We start from the raw sequence: 12,939 nt of genomic DNA on the forward strand, positions 1-12,939 counted from the left end.
CTCCCATGGGAAGCAAGTCTAAGGGGAAAAATAGTTTGAGAGAGTTGGCTGTTTTTCAAAGAGACGTTAGTAAGGGCACAAAAGCAAACTATCCCACAGCATTGGAAAGATAGGAAGTATGGCAAGAGACCACCCTGGTTTAACCAGGAGATTTTCAATTATCTTAAACTTTAAAAAGCCCTACAAAAAGTGGAAACTAGGTCTAATTATGAAGGATGAATATAAACAAACAACACAAACATGTAAGGACAAAATTAGAAAGGTCAAGGCACAAAATGAGATTAAACTAGCTAGAGACACAAAGGGTAACAAGAAAACATTCTACAAATACATTAGAAGCAAGAGGTAGACCAAGGACAGGATAGGCCCATTACTCAATGATGGGGGTGGGAAACAATAACAGAAAATGTGGAAATGAAAGAAGTGCTAAATGACATTTTTTGTTTCAGTTTTCACCAAAAAAGGTTAGTGGCAATTGGACGTCGAACATAGTGGAAATGAGGGAGGATCTGAGGGTAAAATAGCGAAAGAACAAGTTAAAAAGTACTTAGAGAAGCTAGATGTCTTCAAGTCAGCATGGCCTGATGAAATACACCCTACAGTATTCAAGGAACTGACTTGAGGAGATATCTGAGCCACTAGTGATTGTCTTCAAAAGATCATGGAAGACGGGAGAGATTCCAGAGGATGAGAAGAGGGTGAATATAGTGCCAATCTACAAAAAAGGGGAATAAAGACAACCTGTGGAATTACAGACCAGTCAGCTTAACTTCAGTACCCAGAAAGATAATGGAGCAAATAATTAAGCAATCAATTTGCAAACATCTCTAGAAGATAATAAGGTGACAAGTACATGGATATGTCAAGAACAAGTCATGTCAAACCAACCTAATAGCTTTCTTTGACAGAGTAATAAGCCTTGTGAATAGGGAAGAAGTGGTAGATGTGATATATCTTGACTTTAGTAAGGCTTTTGTTACTGTGTCACATGACCTTCACATAAACGAACGAGGGAAATATAGCCGAGATTGAGCTACTGTAAGGTGGGTGCATAACTGGTTGGAAAACCATTCCTAGAGAGTAGTTATTAGTGGTTCACAGTCAAGCTGGAAGGGCATATAGAGTGGGGTCCCACAGAGATCAGTCCTGGTTCTGGTTATGTTAATTTATCTTCATAAATTATTGAGGTAATGGCTTAGAGAGTACACTTATAAATTTTGCAGATAATACCAAGCTAGGAGGGGTTGCAAGTGCTTTGGAGGATATGATTACAATTCAAAATGATTTGTAGAAATGGATGAACTGGAGAAATTGTCTGAAGTAAACAGGATGAAATTCAATAAAGACAAATGCACAGTACTCCACTTAGGAAGGAACACATACAAAATGGGAAATGACTGCTTAGAAAGGAGTACTGCGGAAAGGGATTTGAGAATTATAGTGGATTGCAGGATAAATATGAGTCAACAGTGTAACACTGTTGCAAAAAAACAAACATCATTCTGGGGTGTATTAGCAAGAATGTTGTAAACAAGTCATGAGAAGTAATTCTTCTACTCTCTTCCATGCTGATAAGACCTCATCTAGAGTATTGTACCCAGTTCTGTGCACCATCAGGAAAGATGTGGAAAAACTGGAGAAAGTCCAGAGGAGAGCAACACAAATGATTAAAAGTCTAGAAAACATGATCTATGAGGAAAGACCGAAAAAACTGGGTTTGTTTGGCTGGAGAAGAGATGACTGAGTTGGACATGATAACAGTTTTCAAGTACATAAAAGTTTGTTACAAGAAGGAGGGTGAAAAAATTGTTCTTGTTAATCTCTGAGGATAGGAGAAGAAGCAATGGGCTTCAATTGCAGCAAGGGCAGTCAGGTTGGACATTAGGAGAATCTTCCTAATTGTCTGGGTAATTAAGTACTGGAAGAAATTGCCAAGGGAGATTGTGGAATCACCATCACTGGAAGTTTTTAAGAACAGGTTAGATGAACACCCGTCAGGAACTGTCTAGTTATTACTTCTGCTTTGAATTCAGGGGGTGGACTAGATGACCTATTGAGGTCCTTTCCAGTCCTACGCTTCTAAGATTCACTTCTATATCAAAACATATTCACTTTCTATCACTTCTACCTACTGCACTTTAGAAGGCAGGACAACAGCCACCAAACACAATTAAATTGAGACAGATGGCAACCCAGCATGTAAAGTGCTGGAAACATAACATCAGATACAGAACGGAGTCTGGTGGCACCTTAAAGACTAACAGATTTATTTGCGCATAAGCTTTCACGGGCTAGAACCCACTTCATCGGATGCATGGAGTGAAAATTACAGATGCAGGCATTATTATACTGACACATGAAGAGAAGGGAGTTACCTCACAAGTGGTTCTCCACTTCTGTTCCCCTCTCTTCATGTGTCAGTATAATAATGCCTGCATCTGTAATTTTCACTCCATGCATCCAATGAAGTGGGTTCTAGCCCGTGAAAGCTTATGCCCAAATAAATCTGTTAGTCTTTAAGGTGCCACCATACTCCTTCCTGTTTTTGTGGATACAGACTAACATGGCTACCCCCTGATTCTTGATCAGATACAGTGTATTTGGGAAGAGTTAGGCAAAATCTGTAACAAGTAGGAATTAAATGCTACTATATTTTCTGAATGAAATAATAAAAGCAAATCCGATGACTCATAAAAACCCACATGGCTCTTAATTGAAATAAAACCTGACTTGGAACTATAAAGCTTTCATAAGTACTCTGGCTAATAAAGTCTAGCCGCAGAAAGTTTATTTACCTCCATGAATCACTTTAGTTATTGTCTCGCCTTCTCTGAACAATTTTAATTCTGGTTCCCCTTCGAGCATTTTCGTGCCTGGAAAAAAAAATATAATATTCAAATCAGCTAAGGTAGAAAAGGCATTAACACCCTCCACACAAAAACCATAACATATAATATTCCATTTTGATTATTTATTGTTATAATAATACATTTGGATAATGCCAGAGATTTATATGAGAAAATAAAACTAAGTGTATCCATTCATGAGAACAACTGAATAACCTTGCATTTTCTCATACCAGTTGGAGTCATAATATCCCTCACCCTGTTGTATGTTGGGAGTTTAAAGATTTGTTGACTAGCCTCTGTCCCGTCTATGGCAAAATCATCTCCTCGGGATCTGCCTTCCTGGGTATAAGTTGGGACACATCTCCTTTTTGGCATTGTCTCCACTCCTTGGAACCCTACAGATGCTTCTGCACCAGAGCTCTGCATGGAACGAGCTCTGTGGAGATTTGGGAGGTGGGCTGGGGCAGAGGAGGACTCCTGACTCTCTTCATGGCACTGTCTCCTGCTAACCATTCAGATACCCAGTTAGCTCTGCTTCAATCAACCTTACCTCCTTGTCAGATCTCTCTGCAGCTACCACTGTGCAGCCAATGGTAGCATATCTCAAGCAGAGCCATACTGGAGGCCAATGGAGCAGCCTGTAGGGACTGGTGTGGTAGGGACACCTGTCAGTGCAGGTGGCTATTGTCTTTGATCCCCATCCCAATCAGTTAGTATTTTAAAGCCATTTTATACTGACTACAATAACTACACATGATTTAAGACAGCAAAGAACCAGGCCCCAAAGTCTGATTGAGGGAGGCAGAGTTTGAATGTCTGGCTCAGACTCATCTCTAACTGTAAGGCAGCAGTTGAGTAATGCATGACTAAGTTTAAAACACAACATCAGTGCAGTTTCTTTACAGAGTATTATGGTGTTCCCAAAAGGGAGATGTGTTTTTGCACCTCCCCTTACTCTGTTTTTGGTGCTAAGAGCATGATATAGTCCTTAACCTTATTAGTTGACATTTATTGTACAATTCCTCTCTTTGTAAAAGATATCAGAGGGGTAGCCGTGTTAGTCTGTATCCACAAAAACAAAGAGGAATCCGGTGGCACCTTAAAGACTAACAAGCTTATGCCCACATAAATCTTGTTAGTCTTTAAGGTGCCCCCAGACTCCTCGTTGTTTTAATAACAGATAATCACCGTCTTTTTTTAAAAAGTTGACCTTCCATAAAAGTTGATTCTATAAGAAGGTTTTTTTTATGATTATTAATCAGGATTCACCTGACATTGTGTTTTCATACAGGTTGGTTTATTGTCAAGTGGTTAAAACAATACAGTCCAGATTTGCTGGACCTCCTATATGTTTGTAATAGGAGGTGATGCACAGGGTCCTAGATTAGCTTTTAGCTAGTTAAATAACTAGCTAAATGAACCTCAATCTAGAGCACACTGGTGCATCACAAAACATATAGCTCTGTTAATAAATCCTACCTTGAGTAACTTTTCGAATTGTTGCACCACCAACTACTTTCGTGATTTTTCTACCTGGTTTTTCTGACAAACATACATACATATTTTAGTGACCACATCAATAACAGCTATGCTCAGTTGTTGCTGCTTTAAATTTAGAGGAATTTTTGCATTTTAATTGTGGGCATATTAAGCAGGTACATAATAACACAATGTAATAGAATTTAATCACACAACTCAATACAATTATTCATAAAGTTATGTGGTGGTTTTTAAAACTCTGCTCCTTTTAACCTTAATCTGCTTTGTTTTTTGTCAGACTAGTGCAATCAAAATATGTGGCACACAGAGGGTTCCATAAAGCAGTACTTTTCTGCTTAGTTCAGGATGGGTAGCCCACCCTACCCTCTGAAGAGACTTTGGAAGAGTATTTATTTTCACTAAATCCTCCTCTAGCACTATGATCTTTCTAAGACTTCCTGCCATCGCTAGAAAAAGTAACATTTTGGCAACTTTGGGACATTTTTTTAACGACAGTTACAGGCATTTGTGTCTTTTGGGGACTGCTGCAGCTGCTGCTGCTGGCAAGCCATGAGAGCCAAAACTGGCTTCACCAGGAGTGAGACTCAATGGTGAGACTATGGGAGGAGTCAGAATACTGGCAAACAAAAAGCATGCACTGGGGTATAGCCAGAGGTAGGATTACTGCTTTGCCATCCAGTGATAGCTGGCTGGATGAAGTGACTAGTCAATGCTCACTATTTGTACTGTTATTTCATCTTGCTTTGGTGAATGGTTCTGACCTGTGCATCAGACAGTACCAAATCACACTATTTCACATTGTCATTAACTGTGGAATAAGCAAGATCACGACCTTCATGTTGGGAAGAAACTCCCTCAACAACAACAGATAATAACTTTGATAGAAACTTTACAAGCATTTATTTAATCCTTTCTTTGCTGGGTTTGACTTCAGCAAATTCCCTTTGGAACATTCCAGTGGGACATGGGGGCTTCCAAGTGGTTTGCTGGGTGCCTAAGGAAGCAGCGGAGGTGTGTTCTGCCTTATGTACCGAGTTCATGAGGCAGCATTTAAATGACTGAAGATTTTTTATTCCTTCATAGAATTTATCCAGTAGGGATGAGAGTCATGAGACTTTCAAGAGTACTCAGTGTTGGCTTCATTCTGCTTCCAATGAACTCAATGGGAGTTTTACCTTGGAGTTCAGTAGTAGCAGTATTAGGTCAACACTGAATGCTTTTGAAAATCCCTTCCAAGATTTCTATCCCACTTTCTTTGGTCCCACCATCCATAGGTGCTGACTTCCTCTCTCCCCGGGGGTACTCTACTGCCCCTCTGCCCAGGCTCGGCCTTCCCCCAAGCCTCCAGTCCCACCATGCCTCTTCCCACCCCCACTCCACCTCTTCCCCCAAGGCCCCACTGCCTCTTCCCACCCCTGCCCTACCTCTTTCCGCCACCTCCATGGAGTGCTCCCCGTCCCCGCTCCTCTCCCTCCCTCCCAGCTATCCCGTGGTGTGCAGGAGGCACTGGGAGGGAGGGGGAGGAGCTGATCAGTGGGGCTGGCGGCGGGCAGGAGGCACTTGCGGGGGAGGAGGGGAGCTTGGCTGTCGGTGTGTGCTAAGAACCCACTAATTGTTTTCTGTGGGTGCTCCAGCCCTGGATCACCCATGGAGTTGGCTCCTATGCCAGCACCACTCCCACAGCCTGCAGCACAGGAAAGGAGATCACTCCTGAGAAACAGGGAGAGAAGAGTCCTCCTAAAATGTCCATACCAAATGGCTAAGACCAACATTGATATTAGTTGAAAAATGGACATCTATTTTTATTGAAAATGCTGATGTTTTCACTTCAAACTGTTTGGAACAAATCCATTTTTTGTTCAATGTCCCATTTTTAAAAACGTTAAACAAAACATTATCGAAAACTTCATTTGATTTTTTTTTTTTTACTGAAAACTGAGTAATGTTTTTGGTACTTAAAATAACCCAACAAATCTTTAAAACAAGATACAATTTGTTTTGGTTTTGAAATTAAAATGCCAGCCATTTCCCATGACAAAAATTACTTTAGAAAACAGGCCTTTTAAGAAAGATCTTTTTGTTCAGAAAAGTTTGGCCACTTCTAGTTGTTATCTCTGCTTTTGAAGCAACATGTGAAAACCTGGATTTGTTCTGTTCCAAAATTAATCCTATTACATCAATGTATTTCAAGCTGAAAAGGAGCCAGTTTTACCCTCTTTTCTGGTGATGGGCTGGAGGCTGCCTTCAATCACTTTAATATTTGGCTCCACTATAAATTTAGATGCTGAAAGTACAGAAAGTGGAACATGAAGCACGGTTACATAAGAGTATCCAAACAAAGTTGTTCCTTTCTTATGATCTCTTTATAGTATGGCTCTTTCAGATTAGCTGTGGCTATAAGGAATGAGGTACAATCAGTGTGAAGTACTGTATGCAAAAAAGGACTTTTTTAGAGATCTAGAGTAAGAACCTAATCAGTTCTAGTTATAGACATTATACACGTTATGCACAGAAGGAAACTATTCAACAGAAAAATCAACTACATATATTATTAATAGGTTTTATTGTTTGTGTAGCACCAATAGTGTTCTAGGCTTGAGGCTTATAGTGTTGGACTACACAAATATGCTATTTATCTTTGTTTGTATCTCCTGAAAAGATCAGCTCCATGACAACAGAAGATAAACAAAGGAAAGCAGAGACTCCTACAATTCTCTATCATTTTTTTAAAATTTGAGATTTACATTTTTTTTTCAAGAGACAGCACAGGTGATAGGGAGACAAAAAACAAATAGCGTCGACCCATGTCATTCTGAGAACTGAATCTAAACTTCAGCTTATCAGTTCTGAATTCTCTAATGCCCAATGCAGTGTTCTCTATATCTATCTAGAGTCTTAGGCTCCAGTCCTGCAAAGACATAGGCATGTGCCAAAGTCTGATGTGCATAAGCCTTTGCGGCACCAGAGTCTTGGGCTATGGCTACACTAGAGAGCTCACAGGTCAATGCTGTCTCCTGCCGCTTCTTTGAAGCCATATGGCTCTGCACTGCCCCTAATCCTGGGCTATTGCTGAAAGCTAAATGAGGACTTTTTTTTCCACCACCCTAGCCTGAGGAATTTAAACTGCTTCCTTCAGCATTGCTTCCCCATCACAGATGTGAAATATGAAAATACCGCATTGGGTATCATGATAAAGGCAAATCTGTGTCTTTGTACTACTTTGTACTACTTCATCCATATGCCATTAGAATGGCCTAATTTCATAGAGATGACATTCTTTTTAATTGAAAAATGCTTTTCAAGCTGCACTGGCAACAATTTTTAGAAGCAATATCACCAATGGTATCTGGAAATATTCCAAATTAACTTACTGAAAAATGTCAGGGGGATCTCTTGGAAGCGGCTGCCACGAACAAACTATAAATAAAAAACAAATCCAGAAAACATACAAGGACTTTTACAATAAAAAATCACTTTTTAATGCATTAAATATTATATGAACCAGATCCAAAGCCCACTGACATCATGGGCAAGAGCCACATTGAATTTCCTTAGGCATTGGATCAGACCCTATGCCACAGTAGTATTGGAGACATGAGGGTGTGCAAGGCTCTAGCCCCTGGCTGTACAGACCATGAGGGATGTTGGCAGAGGACACACAAGAGTGACAATTGCTATACCCTCTAAAAATACTACAGCTTAGGGCACCATAATGGTCTGCCCATTTCTGCCCGCCTGTGTGGAAGGGCCAAACCTCTGAGCTCCCTTCTAATGGTGCCTCGACTGTGCCTCCTTTTGCCCCCGATTCATGCTGGGGGCTGGTGTGTATGGTGACATAGGTGACGGCAGTTCCTTTGCCACTCAAGGTTTCTCCCAGCGAGGCAGAGGCAGACAAGGTTTATTGGGGCCCTGGGCACAAAGAACATCTGGGCCCCCCACATCCTGGGGGCCCTGGGGTGCCAGAACCGGGCAGGCCAGGTGGGCCATGGCCCCTCCACAGTTTTGACAATGGGAGGGGCATGCCTGCCCACTTTTTAAAATGGGCATAGTGGCCTTGGGCAGGCACAAGGTGGCGGTAGTTGTGAAGGGTGGCAGGGGAGCGTTGCTCCTCCCCAAACAGCAAGCCTCGAGCCTGAGGTGACAGGAGGAGCATTGCCGCACGTGAGTGCTGCCTTGGGCACAAAGCCCAGGCAGCAGAAAGGGCAGTCTATCACCGGGGGCAGGAGGGACCTGGCAGGGGCAGCCTGGCAGCAGGAACTGGACTCAGGCACCGAGAGAGTCCAGGCAGAGTGTGGTGGCTGCTTAGCCAGGCCAGTAGCAACGGGAGCTGTGCCAGAGGAGCCCTGCCTGCCTGGCTCCTCACTGCCTGTGACCTTCCCGGGGCTCCCTGCAGTGCCTCTCAGTCAGGGCAGGGCCTATTCTCCCTGCAGAGTCTGTCTGCAGGTCCCAGGAAGAGGGCAGGAGGCCCAACCAGAGCCACCACCCGTGGGGGATGGGAACACAGGTTGGGGCTGCTCTTCAGCACCCTGGCCCCTGCCTAGGGCAGGTGGAGGGTCCAGGGCTCCCCACAGCGGCTCTAGTTCCCTGGGAGGCTCTTACCATGGCCCAGCTTCGGCTTCTGTCCTGGCCAGGTGGTGGGGTTCTGGGGGGAAGAAAAGGAGCAAGGGGCGGGGCCACAGTTCCAGCATTGGAAGAGCCCCCCCCCCCACTTCTACCCAGGTTCTGGAGCTCCTGAGGAGGCCCCCATCTTTGCCAGGGGCCCTGGGCATGAGCCCCATGGGCCCAGGCATTAATCCACTATTGCAGAGAGGGGAATCCTCAAGGGTTTAGAGCCATCTGGCTTTAGAACTGGTTTATGCTGCTGGAGGGGTGGAATATAACCACAGCAGGAATCTGAATCTGGCCCAGAATGTGTCAGAGACTTCAGTGTGTTCAAATGTACTGTAACCAAAGATCCTTAGCAGGATGTTTGTTTAATCTGATATTTACGAGTTTCATTTGACAGTGAATGTAATGGCTTATGTGATGACTCTATGGAAAGTGGATCCTTGTTCTAGGACAAACAGGGCCCTATCAATCAGATTAAAGTGTTGTTCACTGAAGAAATACTGGTGGAGGGAACCCTTCTGTTTGCATATATATGGCTAAAAGCATAAACAATCAAACCTTTATTTAAAAAAGTACCTTAATCTGAATGTATTTAATCATTTTATTAAGGATGGTGAGCAACTGATCATTTCCAACAGGTACATCTGCAAAAAAGAATGCAAATATTTTGGGAAAAGGAAACAGTTGTAAAGATCTTCCACTGATCAGCTGTCAAGGACTGCACTGTTCTGAACTGAAGGCATTTCTTGAGGTTCAGAATAAGCATTCGGATTTGAATTTATAATTAAATGACACAATCTGAAGTCCAGTAATGAATAAAAATATATCAATTTAAATATGTCAATTTAAATAATGGTAAAGGAAGCTTGCCATTAGTAAGACCCTGTGAAGAAACAGTAGTCATGAAACCCTAGAAACCCTGTGAAGAAACAGTAGTCATGTATATCTGACATCTGTAACTGTAACTATTTCTTTCTGCCATTGTTCTTAGCAATCAGAAGGGATTATGATTACAACACGGACATGGAGTCCAAATCTCTCTTCTATTGGGTACACAGCCTGTATCATCTTGTATCCTACCATAAGCCTGAGCAGTGTTTAATTTGTGCCAGGGCTTGCCAAAGCTGAGCCCCGGCACTTCTAGGCTTGGCAGTTCATAGCCCCAGCACCTCTGGCCTTGCTGCATCAGTTATGAATGCAAAAAAAAAACTTGCTTGAACCCCAGCATCTAATTGCTTGAACTCTGTCACTTCTTTCATTACAAATTAAGCACTGAGCCTGAGGTATTCTCACAATTAAGAAAATACCACAGCACCAGGCAAGGGTTGTCCAAGAACCAATTCTTATTTGCTTTTCTGCATTGTGTAATTATAAAAGTAGTGATTTTTTAAAAAAAACACAAAACATAGAGTACTGCTAATTCTTTGCATATGCTTAGACATGTCTGAGAAGAGGCAGACAGAGGTTTTCTATATATTTATTCCCTGCAATAAGTCAATACTCACCTACTGGATACAAGAGTTTATCTATAACATGAATAACACCATTAGTTGTCATGAGATCAGATTCTTGTGATTTCAGTTCATTCACCAGAAGTGTGTCATTTACCTAACAAACAATGAGAAGAGAACTCAAGATACTGAACATGTATATTTCTAAAAAAGTTTAGTCTTACTACGGCAGTTTATACTGTTCAAGTACACATCTTTCTGGTAATATATACTATTTAATATATGGACCTGATATGCCAATCCCTATTAGAGGGAGTATCATAAGGTTTTTTTAGAACTTACTGTTTTCAAGAACAGTTTGCTTCCTTGGATAGTTTTGAGAATGTTCGTTACGCCAGGTTCAAAACCGCTTCCAATGTAAATTCCTCTTGTTATGTGATAAAGAAGAATGTTCCTGAGAGCGTTTTTGTCCCCTATAAAAATAGCCATTAAATAGTACTGGTTAGTTCATTTGTAAAGATACCAAGGACTCATGGACTGATGCTTGAATAAGATCACTGCTTAAACAGTCACACAACATGGCATATTCAAAAGCACATGCCATTCTTTCCCTAGGAAGAGGATGAGAGAGAGCACGAACCAGATGTGACCAAGTGTTAGTCACATTGCTTAATGAGAATGCACTAAGAAAATACAGTGATGAGGGTGGTATTAGAACCTATATAGAATAAACCAGAAAAGCATTCAGCATTTTGCTCCTATTCATTTGCTTTGAAAAATCACAGCTATGAATTCTCCAGTCTTTGAATACTTGTCTGATCTCCTCTTACTTAAATCCCATAAATAAGCAGCTACCAGACAACAGTGTAATGGTGTGCCAAGCCCACTATGGATAGAATGAGATCATATTAAACAGTCTGCAATTTTTTAAACAAATTCAGAAAGCTAAGCCATTTAAAAAATCCAATGGGATCCAGGCTTTATATGAATTCTCAGAGTGAAAATAATGGCAGAAGATAGGAGAAGTAAATTCTGGGTGAAAAGTTAAGTAGTGAATTAAAGAGAGTGATAATGGACTTAGATTGTTATATGCAGTGTTGCTGTAGCCATGTTGATCCCAGCATATTAGAGAGGCAAGGTAGTTGAGTTAATATCTTTTATTGGACCAGTTTCTGTTGGTGAGAGAGACAAGCTTTTGAGCTTAGGCCTGGTCTACTGTAGGAAATTAGGTTGGTATAACTATATCACTCAGGAGCGTGAAAAATCTACACCCCTGAGCAGTGCAAATAAATTGACCTAAACCCTGGGAAAATGCTCCCTTCAACCTAGCTACTGCCTCTCGGGGAGGTGGATTAACTAAGCTGACAGAAGAGCCGCTCCCATCAATAGGTAGCGTCTTCACTGAAGTGCTCAAGTGGAGAAGTTGCACTGTTGCAGCATTTGAAGTGTAGACAAGACCTTACACAGAGCTCTTCTTCAGATCTGGGACATGTACTCAGAGTGTGACAGCTAAACACAAGGTGGAACAGATTGTTTAGCATAAGTTGTTAACAGAGAAAGATGATAAAAGACAAAAACAGCATCTCACCTTTGAGGATAGGTGCTGCGTAGGAGGGGTATGTGGGGTTAAGTGCCCACCCCCCAGATTTCTGTTTGACCTGTGGGGAGCTGAAGGGGTGGGACCAGCTGCTTCTCACACTGGCCGCTTTGGTTGCTGCTCTGTGCAGTGTGGCGGATGCCTGAGAGACAGTCTGGATGGGCTAGTGGCCCACCTCACCCCCTCTACTCCCTGCCCATGCCCAGCTGCCAGGGACAGGGGGAAGGTGGAGCTCTGACTCGCTCTGCTGCTGTCCCCGGCAGCCAGGCTGGGGAGGAGAGCAGAGAGGGCGGAGCAGGGCAAGCCACCACCCCAGCCAGGCTCTCTCTCAGGCAGCTGCTGCGCTGCACAGAGTCAGCAACCCAGAGAGGCCAATTTCAGCTGGCGTGAGAAGCAGCTCCCTCCTGCTCCCCACCTGGACCCAGCTGCCAGCAGGGAGAACGGCCGAATGTACGGCGGAGGGGAGGCAAAGCGGGAGAAGGACAGCGCTCCCCCTCCCCCTGCAGGTAAGTCTGGTGGGGGGGGGCGGAGAGAGCGCAGCAGCCTCAGGCTGGGCACAGGACGGGGAGGTCACTGGGCAGAGGAGACAAGTGGAGTGGTCATGTGTCCTCCCCTTTAGATTGTGCCCCCCCCCCCCCGGTATCAGGAGGCATACGCACTGACTCCATGGGTGCTTCGGGGATGGAGCACCCATGGGGAAAAATTGGTGGGTGCTCTGCACCCACTGGCAGCTAGCTCCCCTCACCCTCCACCCCATCTCCTCCTCTATCGCCTCCTCTCCCCCCTAAATGCGCCGCGTCCCCACTCCTCTGCCTACCTCCAAACAGCTGTTGGCAGTATTAGCATGCTCCCGGAGAGAAGAGGAGGAGCGGGAACATGGGTGCTCAGGGGAGGAGGTAGGGAAGAGGCTGGGCCGGGGTGGGGATTTGGGGAA

At 43.3% G+C, this 12,939-nt stretch overlaps 1 protein-coding gene across 6 annotated transcripts in view; it reads right to left on the reverse strand.

Annotated features, from left to right (window-relative positions):
• POSTN (periostin) overlaps window positions 1–12,939 on the reverse strand; it is a 51,646-nt gene that overhangs the window by 9,771 nt on the left and 28,936 nt on the right. For 3 of the 6 annotated variants that reach the window (XM_048848293.2, XM_048848325.2, XM_048848338.2), the window contains exons 13-19: window positions 10,751–10,881; window positions 10,463–10,565; window positions 9,534–9,601; window positions 7,721–7,766; window positions 6,562–6,633; window positions 4,329–4,391; window positions 2,796–2,873 (exon numbers count right to left, since the gene is read on the reverse strand). In XM_048848293.2, the coding sequence (XP_048704250.1) occupies window positions 2,796–2,873; window positions 4,329–4,391; window positions 6,562–6,633; window positions 7,721–7,766; window positions 9,534–9,601; window positions 10,463–10,565; window positions 10,751–10,881 (561 nt within the window). The remainder of the gene's footprint in view (window positions 1–2,795; window positions 2,874–4,328; window positions 4,392–6,561; window positions 6,634–7,720; window positions 7,767–9,533; window positions 9,602–10,462; window positions 10,566–10,750; window positions 10,882–12,939) is intronic. The other 3 variants (XM_048848315.2, XM_048848304.2, XM_048848333.2) reach the window with 3 other exon arrangements.

The sequence above is a fragment of the Caretta caretta genome, chromosome 1, assembly GCF_965140235.1.
Source record: "Caretta caretta isolate rCarCar2 chromosome 1, rCarCar1.hap1, whole genome shotgun sequence".
In the NCBI taxonomy this organism is placed as follows: Eukaryota; Metazoa; Chordata; order Testudines; family Cheloniidae; genus Caretta; species Caretta caretta.